General features: G+C 38.9%; 2 protein-coding genes across 10 annotated transcripts in view; both read right to left on the reverse strand.

Moving 5' to 3' along the window:
• The window catches only part of abca12 (ATP-binding cassette, sub-family A (ABC1), member 12), a 65,088-nt gene extending 49,142 nt beyond the window's left edge, over positions 1-15,946 (reverse strand). The window contains exons 1-21 of one of the 9 annotated variants that reach the window (XM_051403518.1): positions 15,843-15,946; positions 14,724-14,894; positions 14,365-14,558; positions 13,600-13,718; positions 13,282-13,382; positions 12,354-12,500; positions 11,104-11,270; positions 10,461-10,594; positions 9,678-9,808; positions 8,387-8,551; positions 7,758-7,963; positions 7,410-7,543; positions 7,191-7,305; positions 4,090-6,705; positions 3,685-3,797; positions 3,363-3,430; positions 2,467-2,990; positions 2,062-2,174; positions 1,739-1,806; positions 843-1,366; positions 87-199 (exon numbers count right to left, since the gene is read on the reverse strand). In XM_051403518.1, coding sequence (XP_051259478.1) covers positions 87-199; positions 843-1,366; positions 1,739-1,806; positions 2,062-2,174; positions 2,467-2,990; positions 3,363-3,430; positions 3,685-3,797; positions 4,090-6,705; positions 7,191-7,305; positions 7,410-7,543; positions 7,758-7,963; positions 8,387-8,551; positions 9,678-9,808; positions 10,461-10,594; positions 11,104-11,270; positions 12,354-12,500; positions 13,282-13,382; positions 13,600-13,718; positions 14,365-14,558; positions 14,724-14,894; positions 15,843-15,935 — 6,016 coding nt within the window. In that variant the 5' untranslated portion in view covers positions 15,936-15,946. The remainder of the gene's footprint in view (positions 1-86; positions 200-842; positions 1,367-1,738; positions 1,807-2,061; positions 2,175-2,466; positions 2,991-3,362; positions 3,431-3,684; positions 3,798-4,089; positions 6,706-7,190; positions 7,306-7,409; positions 7,544-7,757; positions 7,964-8,386; positions 8,552-9,677; positions 9,809-10,460; positions 10,595-11,103; positions 11,271-12,353; positions 12,501-13,281; positions 13,383-13,599; positions 13,719-14,364; positions 14,559-14,723; positions 14,895-15,842) is intronic. The other 8 variants (XM_051403519.1, XM_051403522.1, XM_051403520.1 and 5 more) reach the window with 8 other exon arrangements.
• A 254-nt stretch (positions 15,947-16,200) lies between these two features.
• Positions 16,201-21,757, reverse strand: LOC127365807 (ATP-binding cassette sub-family A member 7). The gene is made up of 5 exons (XM_051404297.1): positions 21,461-21,757; positions 20,531-20,608; positions 20,230-20,323; positions 17,681-17,831; positions 16,201-16,399 (listed from the first exon to the last, which is right to left on the reverse strand). The coding sequence occupies exons 2-5, from the start codon at positions 20,594-20,596 to the stop codon at positions 16,201-16,203; spliced, it is 510 nt and encodes a 169-aa protein (XP_051260257.1). The 5' UTR covers positions 20,597-20,608; positions 21,461-21,757.
• Positions 21,758-22,293: the final 536 nt, after the last annotated feature.

Consider the following 22,293-nt stretch of genomic DNA (forward strand, 5'->3'; position numbering starts at 1 on the left):
TAATGATGTGTACAATGTGACCTCATCAGAGTTCGTCAGGATTCAACATGTTGTCCACCTACAGTGACAGAGGGGGGCTGACTTGCCTTGGCCAGACTCCAAGATGAAGTGAGTGATGTTAATGAGGACAGAAATGTAGGCCTGGGCTGTGTTGTTCGGTGGCAGGAGGCTCTGGACTGTCTTCATCTCATTCAAAATTCTTAAGAAACAAAACACATCAATATTTCACATCCGAACGAGTCTCATGAAAAGGTCATCATGTCTCACAGGTTTTTTTTTTTCATTATCGACTGACTATTTTTTTACTTTCCATTGACCATATGTAAGACAGTACTACCAAAAGCACCTTTAAAACAGAGGACTGACCTCTTGTTTGACCTCTTTAATACGGATGAAAAAAGTATTTAACAAAGTCTATTTCCCTATAACATATGCACAAACAGAATGCTTGACCATAGCTGTAAACAGAAAACCAACATTATCACCTTTTAAAGTAGACATGACAAACTTGTTAGCTTACTTGCATATCCTGCAGATTAGCATTAGCAAAATATCCAATATTCAATAGAAGCCAAACCCCTGTTAAAGATTTTTATTCTGGAGCACCATTTTAACTAGTTTATCATTTCTGATTGTGGATAGTGACTTTACAGTGACGGTGAAATTTTTTTTATGATTTTTTATAATTCACATTATGAATATAATATTTTTGTTTCTGTTCGTTTCTGCATGGACATTTGTTGATGGGTATTCATTTCAAGCCTTTTTCAACTGTATAACATATTATGGCAAAGTAGTAATTTGGTCTGTTGAAGTATTAGGAAAATTTAAGCATCACTCACATCTGATTCCAGCTGTCTGGTCCACTGGCAGCCACAATGGTCTCAAAATATGTGGTTGCAACTTTCAGTCCAGAAAGGAGGTACACAGCAAGCATTTCTGGTATTGTCTCTTGGATGATGCTCTCAGCCTTGTTAAGGATGACGAGGGAGATGTTGCGCGACGAGGCAAAACTTAGATCTGGTTGAACAAGGAGCTTAATTGAGTCCCGCACAATTTCAAGGATGTTCTGCTGAACAGAGAGCGGCAGGGGGCCCGTGGCTTCAGTCAGGATTTGCATGGCACTTTGGACTGCTTCCAACGTGGCAACTAAGAAGTGGTCACTCTGTAGGCCACCTGGTTGCTCTGCCACCATTAGGGCATTGCTCAGGGACTGGGTGATATTATTAATGTTGGGGAGGTAGGCACTCATTAGCTGCTCCAGGAGTAAAGGAAGATTAGCCAAGTCCTCCAGATATGGAGTAGTTGCCTGTGAGTTTAGGCCACCCATGAGAAGAGGCCAAAGCATGCTCAATAGTTTTCCCACCTGACCATGAAATTAGAAGAAATTAGGAAAATAGGTTACATATTTCATATGCAGAATTCAACAATATTAAGTGCACACAACTTTGATAAATGATAAGATCATATTTGTGTCTGCCTATGATGCTAAATGATGCTGTACATAAATAACCTCATAACCAACTTATCTCAACACATCTGTGGTTTGGAACATGACGTTGGCCAACAGCACCAGTATCAACAGAGATGAAACTGAGATGTTTTATCCACGTCTTATTTTTAATGCAATGTCATCTTTAGCATGCATTTTCCACAAAATGAATTCACACTGAACATAATTATAAGGAGAAACTAAATTATTAAATTCTCTTAAACACGTGACGTGTTTAAGCCTTACCTGGCCAGTAATCATGGGCAAATCTGTTAGTGATGCAGACTCAAAACTTGCCCAGAGGCTCATGTTGCCTGAAATCACAAGAAATATTGTTCACAAAGTGGACCTAAATTTCAACTACACAAACAAAATCCCCTGAGTGAACCTAGGAGTGAAGCATCTTATTCTTACAGCAGACAACAAAAACATTGTGCTGCTTTAATCCACAGCTCTTCAGCTGTCCTAATGCTTGAATAATGAACTGCACAATGTGACCTCCACTCCATCAGAGTTTGTCAGGATTCAACATGTTGTCCACCTACAGTGACACAGAGAAGCTGACTTGCCTTGGCCAGACTCCAAGATGAAGTGAGTGATGTTAATGAGGCCAGAAATGTAGGCCTGGGCTGTGTTGTTTGGTGGCAGGAGGCTCTGGACTGTCTTCATCTCATTCAAAATTCTTAAGAAACAAAACACATCAATATTTCACATCTGAATGTGTTTCATGAAAAGGTCATCAAGTCTTATCAGATTTCATCAAAGTATTGCAGCAATTCATGCACTCTAGCTTTCTATTTGGTTTACATGATCAATCTGGAACAGTGGATGTTAATTATGGTCACTGGAAGGCAGACACCTATCCACATTTGTTGATGGGTATTCATTTCAAGCCTTTTTTAACTGTATAACATATTATGGCAAAGTAGTAATTTGGTCTGTTGAAGTATTAGGAAAATGGAAGCATCACTCACATCTGATTCCAGTTTTCTGGTCCACTGGCAGCCACAATGGTCTCAAAATATGTGGTTGCAACTTTCAGTCCAGAAAGGAGGTACACAGCAAGCATTTCTGGTATTGTCTCTTGGATGATGCTCTCAGCCTTGTTAAGGATGACGAGGGAGATGTTGCGCGACGAGGCAAAACTTAGATCTGGTTGAACAAGGAGCTTAATTGAGTCCCGCACAATTTCAAGGATGTTCTGCTGTACAGACAGCGGCAGGGGGCCCGTGGCTTCAGTCAGGATTTGCATGGCACTTTGGACTGCTTCCAACGTGGCGACTAAGAAGTGGTCACTCTGTAGGCCACCTGGTTGCTCTGCCACCATTAGGGCATTGCTCAGGGACTGGGTGATATTATTAATGTTGGGGAGGTAGGCACTCATTAGCTGCTCCAGGAGTAAAGGAAGATTAGCCAAGTCCTCCAGATATGGAGTAGTTGCCTGTGAGTTTAGGCCACCCATGAGAAGAGGCCAAAGCATGCTCAATAGTTTTCCCACCTGACCATGAAATTAGAAGAAATTAGGAAAATAGGTTACATATTTCATATGCAGAATTCAACAATATTAAGTGCACACAACTTTGATAAATGATAAGATCATATTTGTGTCTGCCTATGATGCTAAATGATGCTGTACATAAATAACCTCATAACCAACTTATCTCAACACATCTGTGGTTTGGAACATGACGTTGGCCAACAGTACCAGTATCAACAGAGATGAAACTGAGATGTTTTATCCACGTCTTATTTTTAATGCAATGTCATCTTTAGCATGCATTTTCCACAAAATGAATTCACACTGAACATAATTATAAGGAGAAACTAAATTATTAAATTCTCTTAAACACATGACGTGTTTAAGCCTTACCTGGCCAGTAATCATGGGCAAATCTGTTAGTGATGCAGACTCAAAACTTGCCCAGAGGCTCATGTTGCCTGAAATCACAAGAAATATTGTTCACAAAGTTGACCTAAATTTCAACTACACAAACAAAATCCCCGAGTGAACCTAGGAGTGAAGCATCTTATTCTTACAGCAGACAACAAAAACATTGTGCTGCTTTAATCCACAGCTCTTCAGCTGTCCTAATGCTTGAATAATGAACTGCACAATGTGACCTCCACTCCATCAGAGTTTGTCAGGATTCAACATGTTGTCCACCTACAGTGACACAGAGAAGCTGACTTGCCTTGGCCAGACTCCAAGATGAAGTGAGTGATGTTAATGAGGCCAGAAATGTAGGCCTGGGCTGTGTTGTTTGGTGGCAGGAGGCTCTGGACTGTCTTCATCTCATTCAAAATTCTTAAGAAACAAAACACATCAATATTTCACATCTGAATGTGTTTCATGAAAAGGTCATCAAGTCTTATCAGATTTCATCAAAGTATTGCAGCAATTCATGCACTCTAGCTTTCTATTTGGTTTACATGATCAATCTGGAACAGTGGATGTTAATTATGGTCACTGGAAGGCAGACACCTATCCACATTTGTTGATGGGTATTCATTTCAAGCCTTTTTTAACTGTATAACATATTATGGCAAAGTAGTAATTTGGTCTGTTGAAGTATTAGGAAAATGGAAACATCACTCACATCTGATTCCAGTTGTCTGGTCCACTGGCAGCAACAATGGTCTCAAAATATGTGGTTGCAACTTTCAGTCCAGAAAGGAGGTACACAGCAAGCATTTCTGGTATTGTCTCTTGGATGATGCTCTCAGCCTTGTTAAGGATGACGAGGGAGATGTTGCGTGACGAGGCAAAACTTAGATCTGGTTGAACAAGGAGCTTAATTGAGTCCCGCACAATTTCAAGGATGTTCTGCTGTACAGAGAGCGGCAGGGGGCCCGTGGCTTCAGTCAGGATTTGCATGGCACTTTGGACTGCTTCCAACGTGGCGACTAAGAAGTGGTCACTCTGTAGGCCACCTGGTTGATCTGCCACCATTAGGGCATTGCTCAGGGACTGGGTAATAGTATCAATGATGGAAAGGTAGGCCAGTTCATCATCACTGAGAAAATTAACCATTGTCTGCAGCAAATGGTGGAGGTCTGTCATAGGGGTGGACATATTCATGGAAGAGTCTCCCCACTGGAGCATACTAGTGAGGACCAGCGTGACATTGGGCTGTTTCATCCACTTCTGTATGAGATCAAGGTATAGATTAACTTGGTGCCTAGCAGCATACAGAATGGTTGTATTGAGCCACAGGTCAAAACCTGGGAGATTAGATTGGCTCTCCAAATTGTCCATTGTTGATTCAAATAAACGCTGGAAAATCTCAACTGCTGTCTGGCCAATTTTCCTCACCCCTGCACCATCTATTGGGTACTGGAGGCTGTTCATCAGGAGCTCAACCTGGCTACCAACAAACAAAGAGACATTTAGCTGTGCCAGCTGTACTGTCACTTGCATTTGCGTGAGGTAGAAAAAGGGATGGAGGAGCTCTGAGACTGAGCTGGTGCTGGTGATATTTTCCAGCCTTTTCAAGTACCAATTTATAGTGCTTAGATAGACTTTCTGAGCATACATGGTGTCGTTAAAATTGTTGGACAACAGTTTGGGGTTGGCAGCTAGATGTATCAGACCTTCCAGTACTCTGATTTCATTCATGATCTCTGGAGTGTTCAGCTGGTTCAGCTGGAGGCCCATCTTGACATTGGCCAGGGTGCTGTTCAGGGTGTGTACAAGAACCATGTCAGGACTGGCGCTGAAGTTAACTTGGACAACATCACTGATGACATTATTGATGATCAACGGAATGAGGGAGAGGATGGCTGTCTCATTACGGAGAGCAGGTAGGTGTGCCAGGAAACTGCTGACCCCGTTTATCAACTCCATAACACACTGCGTTGTCACCGTCTCGTTATTCTGTGGTTCAAAACACTGGCGGACATTGATGACCTCCATTATATTTACAATCAGGTCATTTATGTTGGCAGCTCCAGCTAGTGCAGCAATGCTGTTCAGCTCCTCAAGGGTTAGGTTTGACTGTCTGAGAGCATTCTGGATTTCAGACACGGTAATATTTGGTGTAGCCATGATCACTCTGATGAAATGAAGAGTCTGTTTGAATGTTTCCACATAGGCCGCATCGTTTGAGGACAGGAGGAGTGAGAAGAAAAGGGATGCAATTTCCTCATATTCCTGTCCCACCAGAACAGAGTTGTTCGCAGCCAAATTGATGGTGACATTACCATTAGCCGAAAGTGTAATTTCCAGTATCTGATCCAGGAATGAGAAGACTTCTGAGATTCCAGCCAAACACTTCTGGCCTGCTGCACATTTGATTATTTGACACTGCAAAGCTTTGAAATCCTGGAGAAAGCGAGCAGCTTCCTCTTGGAACTGAGGTGGTAAGAATGCCACAAATTTCTGTATGACAATGTTCTGGGCAGCATCTGGTCCAGCCTGGGCAAGGTTCTCAAGGCTCTCGGGGGTGAGGAGGCTGAGAAAGTCTTTGGAAAGCAGGTGGAGGTCAGTGACTTGTGCTGTGCTCAGCTGCCCACTTGGTAACACAAGATTTTGGATTCTTCGCAGTCTAAACATTGACATCACAAATTCTTGAAGCTGGCGTATGTACCCAATAATTACGTTAGTTGGGTCACCATTTGGAGAATCTGTCACTGTCTTCAAAAGCTCCATGGCACTGAGGATGGCCTCTACAAGGCCTGCTGAGGTCTGGTTGGTGAAAGGCTGGATGGCTTCTCTGAGACGGGCCACATCATCAGGATGGAAGTAGTTTGAATAGGTGAGCAGAGTGTGTCCCATGATGTGGGAGAGAGACATGGTGAGGTTACCCTCCAAGGAGAGGAACTGCATGATCAACCGTTCCAGTTCAGGCATTGTTGGGTCCGTCTCATTGAAGGTAAAAATGTGCTGGTTGACCCTGCCGATCTTTGAGGCAACATCAATCACTGTGGAGACATTGAGGGGACCCTCACTGAGAAGCAGAGGCAGCAGTGGTGCCAGGCCTGTGGACTGTAACAGGTTACCGATGTGGGGAAGTATGACATCAGGGTTAGAGATGCTTTGGTCACTAAGTGTGGTGATTTTCTGGACAAAGCCATCCAGGTTATTCAGCAGGTTAATCAGGTAGGCAGAGAGTGCATCTCCACCTTGAATTCCTTCTTTCAAATATGATCCCGCCAGATGTTTATATATGTCACCGTACACATGCTGCAACAGATTCACAGTTCCTTTGAGAGAACTACAGAGAAAAAAAAGAGTGGAAGAGAACATGTCAGAATTGTATAAATGGCTAATGTATGTAAAACAATAACAACAATAAATAAACACTTTTTTCTGGTGTTGTAAAAGCCACAGTCGGTACTATGCTGAACTCGTAAGAATTTGTACAAAGAGGCTGCTTGTTTAATCATATTACAAATCCATAACAATGCTAGCAATCAGTTCATATTAAATATTTAATGTAAGGAATAGTTCAACATTTTAAGACACATGTTTGCTTTTTGCCACGGCATAGATGATAATATTAATGCCACTCTCATATCTGTCCAAGCAGAATTGAGTCAGTTTGTTGTGTATGGGGCTGCATTACATTATGGTGATCAAATTGTTTTTTTGTTGTTCTTCTCGTCAAATTCTCAGCAAGAAAACAAATAGGCATATTTTGATTAAACTCCACTTTTAATTAGGTATCATTCATTAAAACTACCAAGCTCTTTCACTTACTTCAACAGGACTTCTTGGTTTGGTGACATCAGAGCATCAGCCATTGCTTTTACAAAATGTTGCCAGTTCAAACCAGTATCGCACTGAATGGCAAAGGTGTTGATGTTAACAGAACCTATATGGAAAGGTAAACATGTTACACACATAGTTGAATGCTCTTAATCCAGTGGGATTTTGATAATAACATATAAAAGAGAATAGAGGAGAAACAGGACTCACAGTTTGCTGGCTGAGTTGTGACACCAGGCCTGTAGTTCAAAATCCAGTAAACCATGTGGAAATAGTTCTTTACCTCAGGCCACAATTGACTCTTCTCAATCGTTTGTCCAGAATTCACCACGGACAAAAACACACTACAAGCAAAGAAAAGCAAAAGCACAACACTGTTGAGATAGAGAAATGATAACCAAAAGCATGGAATTTGACATAGTGAACATTATATACTGTAAACACAATCACGGAGGATTGTGCCTGTTTTCAGTTTTCAGCTTTCAGCAAAGATAGATAGGCTACGCAAAGCAGAGTATAGTGCTCTGGAATGAAACCCTGCAGGTATATCAGCCAGACCTTTGTTGAAGAATCCCAATAACATCAAGACTGCTGTTTGGCATCCAGTTCATCCAGTATGCTCCGCCCAGTTCGGTGGTCAATCGTTCCGAAAACATTCCAAACTGCAAAGAGTCATTGTACAACTTGTGCCACTCAGAGAGAATCATAGGAAGTGTCACGTTGTAGTCTGCTTGTTGTGTGAAGGTGCTGTACACGTCTTGTACCTTTCGAAACATAATATGAAAGAAGAAATAACTTGATTAATGACATAAATAATCAAACAGATCAAGTTTTAAACCCCATGTCAGACACAATTGATGATACTAAGAACAGAAAATTATATATAGGTATATATATATAGCTACCTATATGGATAGGACATATGTGAATCCATTATAGATGGATACAATTTTCTCTATGTGTTTCTCTATAAATTATCTGTCACAGACTTTAATACTGACTGATTCTGTCAACATTTCAACCCCAAAATTACAAAATCTGTTCCATAACAATAAGAAAAAGTAAAGAGTAGCATAAAGTTGGAGGAGGACTCACAAATAATTTATGTTTTTTACATAATAGGTCAATTTTAGGCAACATTTCACTTTGAAATTAAACTTTACAAATGCAGTTGAATAACTTTTTACCTTCTGAACCACTGGCAGCCAGTCCATCAGCAGAGCTTGCTCTAGAACAGAGCTGTTTTGGCAGATCATTGATCTCCACACCTCGATCTTTACACTCTCTGTGTTTAAGAGCCACTCGAAGGGACCCAAGAGATCCTCACAGGTTAAATGCTCAGGAGCCAGGCTCTAGTAAAAACAGAGGGAAAAAAGCACAAACTGATAAGTGTTTTCTACATTTACTGCTTTCCATGTTATGATTAAAAACCTCAAAGCTCAGCGAATCATTTGAGAAATATATTTAGGCAGACAGGTGTTCATTCATTCCAGTCATCTTAGATTCTTGCACATAGTTTCATATACATTCGATGTATTTTGGGAAGCCCTTTTTATACCTTGGCCAGGGACTACAGATAAAAAAATAGCCTTTTGCACATTCTGGCATTTTTTTACCATGTGTATTTATTACTTTTTAACTTGCATATTTAATTTCCACTCTCCCATCACTAAACAAACTAAACTAAACATTCATTTGTGTTCTTACTCTGTGAATTTTTAAATACATGATACATTATTCATTGAAAATAAAGTTTTGTGAGTCTGGCCAATGCTTGGTTGTTCAACACGTCCTTGGATAAATAATACACACAGTTAATTTCAACCTGGGTGGGTTTTTTTTTTTTTTTTTGCTGTTTCAGCCCTCATGTTTATGGTAACAATTTACACACTATTTTCATTGCTTAGAAATGTAACTTTGGAAATCCCGGCAGTTGCTCAAACTTGCACTTCTACCCACATCTAAGCACTGACATGGGGAACTAAGGCTTATGTATGTTCACACTGCAAGCTTTAGCACTCAATGCTGATGTATTGTTTGTTGTTTTGTTTTTCTTTGCCTGACCACATTTTTTTTAATGTGGCCCATATCAGATTCCAGTGTGAACAGGTCACGGTCCTCAAGTGACCTGCATGATGAATGTTGATTTACAGTAAATAAAAGTCACATGAATTTTGATATGACCTGTATCTGATTTAGACTTCACATGAAACTCATACATCACAACTGAAAAAATCCGATTGCATGTGATTTGTGCTGTTCACATCATGAAAAAAGCTGGTCACACATGAGCAAAAATATTATATTATTATTATTATTATATTATTATATTTGGGTCCCTTTGGCCTGTAGTCTGAATCTGGCCTGATCTGTTATGAAAACCGATTGAAATGATGGCTGAAACTACAAAAATAAGATCAAGGTTGTAAAATAACATAATTCTCCTTCAAGAGATCAGTGGAAATTCTACAAACATACCTTCATAATCACTTCCATCACACTGTCCAGAACATGACCCATCCAAACACTTGCATCAGTCTCCTTTGTCAGCAATGTTAGATAGGTCAGTTGGAGTTGATCAGCATCTTTCAGAACATTTACCATAAGCTCTGCACAGGAGATCGTAGAGAACACATTCACAACAAAGACAAAGCCAGATCAGTTGACTACAGTCATACTTAGTGATATTCTATAAAACATAAGTACATTTAAAAAAGAAATGCACCTTTGCAGGCTTACATTGACTTCTCTTTCTGTTGTATAATACGTCCCAGGGGGTAGTTTTTTATAGAGTGTTTTCCTTCCCTGTGTGTGTGTGTGTGTGTGTGTGTGTGTGTGTGTGTGTGTGTGTGTGTGTGTGTGTGTGTGTGTGTGTGTGTGTGTGAATTTTCCTGCAAGGTAACTTCTCTAGTCCTACTTTGCTTTCTTCTATCATTCATCAGTCCCCTGAGAAAGGGTGTGAACTTTTTCCATTCACCTCTTTTTACTCCAGGTCGAGTTGACAATAGTGACTGTGGCAGCATGTGACAAAAAAAGTGAGTCATGCTCCTTATGCTGAACACAATATGTCCTGTGAATGTGTAAACTTTTAGGTTTAGTCTCTCTGCTCTTGCACTCTCATCATAAGGGCTAACAACAAAAGCTCATGTTTACAGTGTACTTTTTTTTTTTTTTAAATTAGAGATTTCATATGTTAAAACTGTTACTGTAATTAGACACCAAAGCAGGCTTCACTGTAAGCAGGATGTTATGTAGTTTTACCTTCAACAGTCTCAAGGGTCACTGTCGCTGCCTTCATGGACTGAAAGCCAGTTCTAAGGATACCCTGGACAACCATATCCACCTCAGGCACAATTTGTATAATCTCCATCACCACTTGACCGACCTCCAGAAACCTGCCAAAGCACAAGGCCAGACTCAGGAGAAAGTACAAACCGTTACACCACATTACAGTGGACACTCAACTACAGGTTTCTAATATTTAGCCTGATGTGTGCGAGGACAATTTTACATTTTTAAAAAGTGTAGCTAACTTTAGAGGTATAGAAAGCGGAGTGTGAGAAATACATAAACAAGTTGAATGGGCTGAAAATTGATGAAAATGTTTCTTCAATACAGTGGTGTATAGATCTCCACTTTGAAAGTATAGCGTGACCATTAGCTGGTGCAAAAAATATTATAAGAAGCTGTATTTTTTTGATCATCTGAAGTAATATTTAACAAAAATATAAATTTGCACTCTCATATACATTTCTTAAAAACTCCTTCAATTGTGTGATATTCAGAAAAGTCCATTTAGTTGCTTTAATCCAATTTGCTTATTCGTTTTTGTAGTATTAAAAAAATTAGCAGCTTGTAATGGATTTGCTTTACAGAATCGATGTAGAGAACAGACTGTACTCACAGCTCCTCCTCAATGTTTTGTGGTTGTGTATCTACGCTACGGTGGGTCCTTGTGATGTTGGAGCTTCCCTGCCCTCCTGGGGATAAACCTCCCATCAGACTGTGCAGCAGCCCCTTGGCGAAGGACACATCATGAGGAGCAACGTGCTTACTCCACGCCAGGAGAGCCTGTGAGTAATATAGGTCACATAAGGGAGGACAAACAGTAGAAGGTATGCTCAGTTAGATTTGCAAAATTAAAATCCTTTTTGCTAAATCCATTATGTACAAGAAGTCAATCATTTTCTGTTCTACTCCTGTCTCTTTCTTAAAGCAGAGCAATAAGAAATAAGGTGAATAAATGACACTTTATTATAAAATGGTGAAAATAATTCTGCCCAGATCTAATCTTTTTGTCAATAATCTTAGGAAAAGAAGTATTTTGTTCACATCTTCATTCACCTATGCAAATTTGTTTTGAAGAGCTGATCTGCAATTTATTTTTCTTAAACTGCAAAGACCTTTGATTTACAATATAAACAATCCTTCCATAAAAGAAATTGCATATATTGTATATTTTGTTATTAAGCAAGATTGTGCTATGTACATTCAGTGCTAAAAGTTAAGCATGCTAATTATGACAGTTGTTGATAACTTATATAACTTTTACTTCTAGAGATTTATTCACCAGTTATGAAAGCAGAAAGCTGAGATCAAATAAACTGGTTAATTGGGTCGCACTAAGACTGTGTATCATTAGCACATATGCACCGTGGCACCGAATCTGTAGGTGAGTAATAAGACACATGCACATCACTGCTGTACGCCAGCATTAGATTGGTAATTGATGTCCACTGACTGTCAGAGCGAGTAAATTGAGTGATGACAGTGTTAGCTAACAGCTTCTGATTGGGAATTATCTCATCAAAACACGTCTACCATACTGGCAGAGCTAATTGGATTTCTTTAAGGTTCCCGTTCCCCAGGTGTGACCTGGGACTTGCAGTTGCTTGTTGCTAAGGCCAACAGCTTTCTTGCAGGCCGTAGACTAATTATTTGCTGCGCTCTGAATCTAATTACTTGTGAAGGTGGCGCTTGAGAATCCAAATCAGAATAACACAGACGAGCAGCAAGAGAGAGAGCGAGACAGTGCGAAAGAGAGAGCCGAGACAACAGGAAAGGAATATGCCACCCACACACATTCAGTAGCTGACTCATTTCTGAAGTCTGTAATTCTCTTTTGTTGATAATGATAACATAGTTTTGACCTACCTGTTTTGCCAGCTTATCAGGGCAGATCCAGCCCAGAAGCATGTCCACAGTGCCTGTATTGCACGCTGCTGTTAGCCACATCAGCTTACTGCTGTTGTCACACAGGTAGGAACGCACCATATCTCTGTCCAGTGTCAGGCCGATAGCCTGGAGGGAGAGAGCGACAGTAAATATAATTAAACTGTGGTCAAACTAAAAAAAATAAACTGCTCACTCCTTTATGGAACAATTATCACGAACAGTAGTAAATGTAAATGTAGTAGTAGTGAAAATACCCAATATTTGTACTCTTATAGATTACACTCTCATCGGGTCCATTAAATATGAAGGTACAGCCAGGAGATGGTTAGCTTGGGTAAGCATTAAAACTGGGAACAGCTAACTGAGCCTGGCTCTGTCCAAAGGAATCTGCCAACCAGCACCTCTAAAGCTCACTAACAACACAATGTACCCAGCCGAGAAATGTTCCAGCACATAACCCCTGTGGAACGTTGAATTGTTGTTTTATACTTAAGTTTGTGTACAGATTAAACAAACAAGAAATAACGTGTTAAGTCAGTTTCAGAGGTGCTGGCGGGTGGGTATTGTTGCCTTCAAATGGAGCAGGGCTAGCTGTTCCCCTTCTCACCTTAACTCTTGGCAAGAAAGTGAATCAGTCAGGGCCTGAAAGTAAAATGTTTCACGAAAAACTTCCTTGTTGGCGGAGTGGGGTGAAACCAGTTTGACAAGCTGCTGTGCTTTTTATATCTTACTTAACCCAACCTTATTTTGATCTTCAAAGGGTCAGTAAGTGTTCCACCACAATCTCCACCATTGGTGACAAATATGAAAAGGCATCTAATTTTTATTTTATACATAAAAGAAACATGAATCACAACTATTTCCTATACTATATGGCCAAATAGAAATGACTTTGGTCAGCACGTACCTTGTCCAGTGGTATCTGGACTTCTTGTAGAACATATTTCACCATTTCACTTAGTGAGTCATTGTGCAACATGACGACATCGCCGAGGGAAACGGACACATCTACGCAGAATCAAATGAGATGTTACACCCTGATGGCATATCAGCACAAAACTTGACCGACCACATTTCTCTGGTGTTTTGATATCAAAGGTGAAGGTTAAAGATGTGAAAGCGGAACAAGAAGAAATTCAACTGTATTATAAAGGTATATTAGGTAATCAGTGGTTTATTTATAAAAACAACACTTTTATATATGTAGGCTGACATTAGAAGTTACCTTTGCCAGGCCAGTTTTGAACATAGTGGAGAATGTTGATGCCTCCAACAAGCAGTGGATGCACTGTGGAAAGTGAGGCACCGGCTTCAGGGAAATTGCTCTGGATGACATGTATAGCACTAGAGAGACCACAGGGGAAAACATTTAATGCTCAAAACAAGACAGAACCTGCAACAAACACCTGACAGAACTAATGATTAGAAAAACACACACTTTACCTTCCTGCTGCTCTCAGATATTGTGGGTTGCAAACAGGACTAGACTGAGTGTTTTCTAGCCAATACCAATAAAACATTTCTAATCTGGGCACCATTTACGACAAAACAGACAGTAGTGTTCTTCAAAATCATTTTCAATACTATGTCATTCCCAGTCTTCGCCCCATATGCCTGTGCTTGCATTATTACATTCAGTGTGTAACAATTTATGGCACTTAGTCACACACCACCAACTTTGTTACTGATTTTGGTGAGACTGGATCATGTTTTTATGGGGAAAATGTTTTCTGATTTTCCCTCTGATGTCCTCAAGCTGCTCAACTCTCTGTGATTTACAGAGTTTCTTGATGGACAGTAAAGTAAACTGCTGCTAAATGTAGCTGCCTTTATTACAGTTAGCGCAGTTACTTAGCCGTGTTGCCCAGACTATGAGCTCAGAGCTCTGGAGAAGTGTTTACCCAATGCTAACAGTGGACTCCAAAACTACTGTTTTCACACAGCTGCCATTTCTTAATTTTGCATCACTCCATCACTGAAAGCACATTACCCCTGTACATTGGTGAGTAGGGTCTCCGTGGTGCCCAGCACTTGGTCAACAGAACCTGAGGAGAAGAGCTTCGGAATAGCCAGCAGGCTTTCCCACAGTGAGGTCTGACTTTGCAGCTGATCGAACAACAACACTGCCATCCCAGCCGCCGTCACCATCTCATCTGGTTTTGTCAGCATCAGCCCCATCAGTATCTGTCAACCAGAGGCAATGTCAGCGTCAACAAAACAAACAGTTTTGTGTACTTGGACATTCAAAAAACGGTTTCACATAAAACAGAAATAAAAGAAGTTTTAACATGATAACAACAAGGTGACACATGCACATGCAAGCAAACACACACACACACACACACACACCTGGTTGAGTGTGTTGAGCGAGACCTCAAACACAGTGTTGTTGGACTTGCAGAAAGTGACCACAGCATAGGAGAGGGTGTTGGCTGAGGTTGTGTTCATCATGGGCAGCATTACGGTGCAGACGGCCCTTTTCAACACGTTGAGTGACTCCAGGGTTTGGTTCAAGGCCTCCTGCAAGGGATAGGATTTATGGATTCAGATTATTACAGTTACACATTAAGTGAATGTATTCATTCAAAAGGTAAATTCCATATAAGATTTTCTGAACAGAAAGTGATTGTAAATTGCGTAACATAACTAGTGAGCATTATTCCCAAAATTCAGCATTACAAAAACTGTAATTATAAAAATGTAATTTGTGACTTTTATGACCAGTTATTTTGAATATTTGAAATATTTTGACATCTCAGAAATACTGTACCTTTATCATGTAATAAACCTTATTAATTGAGCATTTGGCCATATGTTCTGATAATATGAATTCAGTAGCCTATAGTTTCCATTAACAGATGAATGTATGAACTTATTGCTGTGCTGTAGGCTTGAGATAACTCTGCTGTAACACTTGACCTTTTTGAGACTTGACTGACTGAAGACTTGATTTGTCTGAGACTAGTAAAATAAAATCTCAGCTTATATTTTAGTTAACTGATGCTGTCATCTCTGGAAATATAATAATATATTTTGTAGCAAGATGTTAGTTTCAAGTACTCTTTTTTTTCTTTGTTTGTTTGCTATTTTAATCTCTTGTCACTTTGGTGGAGATACGAGGTTGGTGTTGTCATTTTAGATTGCTTTGATGAGTGGCTTGAATACTTTCCTGAACGGACTGAATTGAATTCAAATTGTATAGACTCTTTATTGTGTTATCTTAATCTTTAATCTAACTTTATTGCTCCTATGTTCTACATTTTACTCTAACATAATGTCTCAGTGCATGCATTACAGTGTCACTTACACAAGAAAAAAGAAATTTGAGCCTTTTCTGTCAGACAATATTGTAAGGGTCCATCTGCTATTAACAATGAGCAACACATAAGAGACTTGACACCTGAAGAAACAGGCTTTTCCTTATTCTTAGCAGTTTTGTTCCTCCCATTATATCATAACAATACACACCTGATCTCCCAAAGGACTGCTACTGATGGCGTTCATGAGAGAGACATTATTAGATCTTCCTTGGTTAGATGGACCTTTAAGAAAAGAACACATTGTGTAGAAGTTAGCAATGTCTAAAATCATAGTCACCTTATGACGCAAACCTTAGATGCAAGTAGAGTCCAATGTTCTTGGACCAAATAGTCAAAAAGTAATTTTTTTGTTTTTTTAAAACAAATTAAAGAAGCCAATAAAAATGTCAAACTATTCTTTAATGTCCGGGGCCCGTTTTAAATGTTTTATCTATTAAAAGTTAAAAATAACTACTTCTTCAAAGATTTTATATTATATTCACTAAAAAAAGACCCCCAGTCATCATTTACCAGAAGTTGGGCTGGAATGTTTGGAAAAAGAAATGTCTCTTGGCTTGAAAAGCACAGTAGAAGGGTCCGTTAAGAATGTTGTTCAAGAAATCAACCAGTTCTGTAGGATCATTGCTGGAGTCCTTCAAGAAGGAAAGGTCGAAACTATCCCCCTGAATCAGGTCTGCCAGAGGGGAACCGTTCAACGTGGTCGACCTGTCACACAGTCAAAAGGATCAGATGAGACATTTAAAAGATATTTATGCAAATTTATTTATTTATTCTTTTTAAGTCCGTCTTCAAGGGTTTTCCTACAGAGCAGGGGTCAGCAACCTCTACTATTACTGTTCATTTCCCACCACAGATCAAGCACACCAGTATTGTCTGCAGCGTTTTCTCCTCTTCTTTTTTGGATTTGGAGTTCATAGCTATCCTAGGTAGGGATACTCAAGATAGATAGCCACCACTACTGAGGTTCCATAAAATATAGAAAAGACCCCCATCGGAACGTAATGTATGACGCACATTTTAGTTGACGAAATGTTCTCTTTTCTTTCACAACTGGAGAATTAAGAATCACTTTAGGCCTACAACAATGATAAATGAAAATGTTAAAAATAATTGTTATTCATTTTCACATATATAGCTCTGAATAAAGAGGAAACTCTAAGTTCTAAGAGAAAACCTGTTTAGTTATAAAAAGCCAATGGAATAGAGGAGGTGAGATATGGCTGACTAAAACCAAACAAAAGCTTGACTGAAAGTAGCCTGCCTGGAGATTTGCACAAACCATCATTCATCAGCAGGCTGAGGGTTAGACAAACAGGTTTAAGCCACCTTTTTCTCTGCGTCAGGAATTAAAATTTCAGTGACAACACAAAAGCTTAAGTAACAAAGGTAAAGAAAACAAGCAATTTCCACTAACCGATGTTGCTATTTTTAACACAAACACACAACTACAATAAAGTAGTTCCACGAACAAAAGATTGTGCAACTCAAAGTGTTGATGGAGCTGTTAATACAGTGAATACAGTAAAAAGTGACCATGCAAACAACAGACAAAAGAAAAGAAAAACAGTGCTATCGTTTAAAAAAAAAAAAATGTTGTCAAAATATGAATTTATATGGCTTCATAAAACTTTGGTGGGTTTTGATTAATCAATCAACCAAGTTTATTTGTCACATGTAATAATATAAGATACAATCGCAGTGAAATGTTATAATTAGGCAAGGGGTTAGGGAGGCTTCCCTTCCACCACAGGGGGCTGTCGTTGTTGTTGGTACATCTCCATGATCACACTGACTAATCATGTCTTGTGATGCTGTTTTTGCTGAGGTGTGGCCCTCCTTTGTGACCCGAGGGCCTTCTGAACAACTTTTTCTATCATGTGATGCTAGGCCAATAGAGACCTTCAGTATGTTTAAGATGTAAAAGTCAGTTTCTTGCCGTATAGGTCAGATAATACATAATATACAATCTGTACTGAATGGGGGTACCTTTTTTTCCGTGAGGATTTCAGAGATGACTTTGATGCTGTTGGGTCCGCCAGGCGTGATTTGTTATGACAGCTGCTGTCTGTGTTGCACATGAGGGTCTGAAGGAAAGGGAAGAAGCCCGTGCTGGGGAGGTTTCGGGGTGCCACATAACCTGGAGGAGACATGACATTGGTGACACTGTTTTAACTTTTGTTGTATTTGTTGGTATGGGACCCTCACAGTGAAAAACAAAAATCGTTTGGTTAAAGTAGGCGGCAAAATAGTTGGCGCACAGCAGCTTTCTTTCAGCAGATATCCATGACGGATAGGTTTTGCAAAAGGCACAGTTGATCTCAGCCACCCACTCTCAGAGGGATTCGTTCAGGACAGAGATACAGGTCCCTCAGGGTAAAAACCAATAGGTTTACCTTTGTTCCAAGGGCAATACATGACTGCTCACTATATAATTGCTACTGTTGAAAGTCAAAAAAAGCAGCTTGATCAAAATCTCAGGAAAGCTGAGAGAACTGAGAAATTTGCCAAATAAAAAGTCTTTCAGTGGCACTTCTTCATGTGAATTACTGGTAAAATATATAGTGTTGATGAGAAATATCATGAACACTATACAAACTACTCAACAACAATGTTACAGGGAGGTTAAAAAGAAAAAAACATGCATCAGAAACACACTAAATAGTTTAGCAGTCTGTTGCAAAAACTTTTTTTAGTGCCGTGTTTTGGTTTAAAACGTTTCTATAAACCGGCCCGATAACTTCTGACCTGCAGGATCAGGAGCTTGAGCTATTTTCCATTTGTCTGTTTCATTACAATGAGAAACTCATACTGTCAGAAAACAATCTAAGCTATTGTTCAAATTAAAAACAAAGAAAAAGAGATTTGAAGAGCATGAAGATCGGGTTACAGTCAAGCCGCTGTGACTAGACTGACCTTTTTGGTATTCAAGCCTGTTGATATTATCTGAGAAAGCAATGTTTCATCTTGGCACAACACATTCCTCTAAAGGAGAATAATAGCCGGGCAAACAGCATTTGACTAAGCCTATTCATGGCATTTGTGGGAGACGAATTATGAAAGCTACGATATATAAACAAATTTTTCAATTACATAAGACCTCAAGGTTAACAAATACACTCATGCAGCCAGTTCCAGTATTTAAACAGCCACTCAAGAAAGGAAACCACTTTGTATCCATACAGTCATTAGTTTTCAACCATGACACTTTAACACATGCCTCCCGTGCCATCTTATAGGAAATAGTCATTGTACATTTCTATAATAATCATAAGGAATGATTTAATAGCACTCAATAGCTCTGTGACAAACAGTGGCCCATATTCAAATAAACACTTAAGAATGGGTTTGCAGCATAATTTGTAAAATTTCTTATTCAAGGTTACTCGTGGTCAGTTAGTCTGAACATCAGATACTGAAGATGGTTTTGTTGCCAGGTTTGGGTGTGGTCCATTACTGTGCCTGTTTCCAGTATGAACAAAAAAAACCTCACCAACTAGCACTTGAAAGGGGAAGAGGAGATATAGTTCAGACTCACTGGATATATTGTATATAACATATATTAAATTACATGTGAATCCCTGTGTCCATTGAATCTGATCCATCAGAAAAGGACTAAACAAACGTGGGAGTGGTTAACTGGTAACAGTTAATAACAAGATTAATAGGGTTAGTCAAGATAAGATGGTCTTTCTTACATTGTTAATTTATTTTTATTTTTCCAATGCTGTATATAATGGAAAAATATATACTTCCTCATACATACTGACAGGTGCATTGGAGGATAAAGTGTTGTGTTGACATTTGTGAGGTAATAAAAAGAACCAGACTTACTGGTTATTAAAACACTTAGGGTATTTTTATTTTTTTTATTCTTTTCGCAATTTCTGCAACTCCCTCTACAACCAACCACTCTCAAATGTGGTCATGGCGACACAAAGGCAGATGTGTATTCATATGTAACGCTCCCTTCTTAAGCGCCTTTACCCACATGTTAACAGTATGGGGATAGGCTCGGATCTGAAGAACTACTCTTGTTTCTGTTTACTGTGATTGTGAAATTTGAATGTCCATAGGTGTGCTATTCGTTATGATGCCAAACAAAAACCCGACAGTCCATGTAAAGTCAATATTGTGTCAACGCAAATTTTTGCCTATGTATGTAATACACTGACAATGCATTGTAGATATAGAGACAATATGATACAACTGTAATATTTATAAAGAGATTTTTAATGTTTTTATTGAGTTTATCTTACTACTACTAAAAAGTAGTAAAGGGTCTATCTTTGGTAGTGCCAGGGCAGGTTATAGGTGAAATAGGATAAGATTTATCAGTAGGTTATATTGAAAGCTGTTTTTGTTTGCTCACTCTCTATTTTGATTGTACATTATATCATATCATCAATGACTATATAACAGCAAGACTTGCATTTGTAAAGACGTTCATTAGTGATAAAGGGCTATTGAACTACATGTCAATAACACAACATGTAACTACTGGATCAAGGTACTATTCTCTGCAGTTTTACACTTACATGTATCTTTTACTACTGGAGGGAACTGGTTGCGGGTCACAGCGATGATGATGAAGATAATCAGAGGCCAGATGATCAAAGTCAGGGACCATAGCTATAACACGAGAGAATCAGAAAACAGCCATAATCAGTTTATGAAGAGTTCATTTCTAAAAATAGATAGTAAAATATTGGGTATCTGGTCTGTAAAGATGCTGTTAATTATGATTTATGCTATTTATTCCCAACAATCTTTCTTTGGTTATGATAAAGCTGATGATCTTATGAATAAAAATAAGTTCCTACTGCACTTGTCACTCACCGGCTGTCTGATGACTGTCAGCCCATTCTTCCAGAGAAGAAGTTGCAGCTGCCGAAAGAAGGCCATCACGGAAGGAGGCTGAAATGAAAACCAATCCATCAATTGTCAGCTACTTAAAAAAAAACTTGCAGTGGTTTGACATTTCAGATATAACAGATAATGAATTTGAGAATGAGTTTGTTGGTTGTTTTATCACATCTTTAGTCCACATGACTTAATTCCAGATGAAAATCAGTAGTTTTACCGCTGTACTCTTCATGGTGGAATGAAACCAAGAATTACTCACTATTGTGCTAATGGCTGGACAAATCAAGTATAGGTTCTGGGCTCTTGGGACTTTGGGCTCCAAACAATTGATTAATGGCAAAAATAAACTACTTGAAATAATTATTAGTTATCTTCCGACACAAAGTAGTTAATAATGCTTCACATCAGTCAATTACAACAGTAAAATCCAGCCTTTACTTTAAAGCATGTCTAACAATAATAATCTAATGATGTTGTATAACCACCTTTTACCTTTAATACTTGAAGTACATTTTCCTGACTATGGGCTCACTTACATAGCCTACTTTTTAAAGGTAGAAGTAGTTGTAGTAACACTTTCAATGCAAGATTTATACTTGCAATAGATTATTTTAACAGTGTGGCATTAATACTTTTATCAGACTTTTTTTTATAGCACTTTTCACACGAACACGAAGTGCTTCACTCAAGAGAAAACACAAGGTAACAAATGAATTTGTAATAAATAAAACACTCAGTAAAAACACAAAATGAGGAAAAAATACAGAAAAGTAATAACACTGATTCAAATTATAAGCAGACAACAAAAAAAGGAATAAAACAGATTCAAATGTATAAATAGATTCCTTCCTCCACCACTGCTAATAATAATAAAGTAATGTACTAATTAACCATTTGCCTTACCTGGCTGCGTACGTCCTCCTAATGGGTCAAACTATTTGTTAACTGACTGTAGGTCGCAGGTTCGTTAGGGAGGACATGGCGCTAGGTGGGACCTAGCAGGATGCCCTTTCCATCAGTCGTTTATGGGAGTAAAACAGAACAAAATGCGTGCTGGAAAATAAACTAATAATAATAAAAAAAGGAGCAAATAAATCCTCCTTGAACGACGCCGCTGTTTACGACAACCTGTCTTCTCCCTGTGTTTCCTGCTATGAGAGAAATTCCACCTGTGTGAGAGAGTCAATCTGTGAGAAAGGGCGTGTACTGACAGCAACCTGTTCAAAGCAGAGGAGAAGTTCATGACTCCTGGGACAGACTAATAACACGTGTTAGCTGCAGCGAGCAATTATTACATGTGACTGGACTTGTAATTTACATAATACCCCTGTAATACATTACTAATAATAATACTATAGTTCCTATAAGGATTATACTTTGTTTAACATATGCTTTGATTAGTAAGATTTTAGGCATTTCTATACTGCATAATAACCTAAATATGGCTTTAATGTCCCACCATTGCTATACTGGATGATCACCTACTGTATTTTCATTTGTTGGATTTGCAGTAGTCTCATAAACTGAGATTATAAGCAACTGAGTACTGCTTTAATTTTATTTTTTTATTTTTTTATTTTTCTGTATGGCCATTGTTCTTAGCCAGAGTAACTTCTGGACAACCTGAATAAAGTGATCAGCAGGGAGACATTTTCATCTGTGAGTAAGATTAAATGTTAAAAGGTTACAAAATTTTTGATTTACATGGGATTGCAGTGATTTAGAGGGGACACCAA

Source organism: Dicentrarchus labrax, unplaced genomic scaffold, assembly GCF_905237075.1.
Source record: "Dicentrarchus labrax unplaced genomic scaffold, dlabrax2021, whole genome shotgun sequence".
Classification (NCBI taxonomy): domain Eukaryota; kingdom Metazoa; phylum Chordata; class Actinopteri; family Moronidae; genus Dicentrarchus; species Dicentrarchus labrax.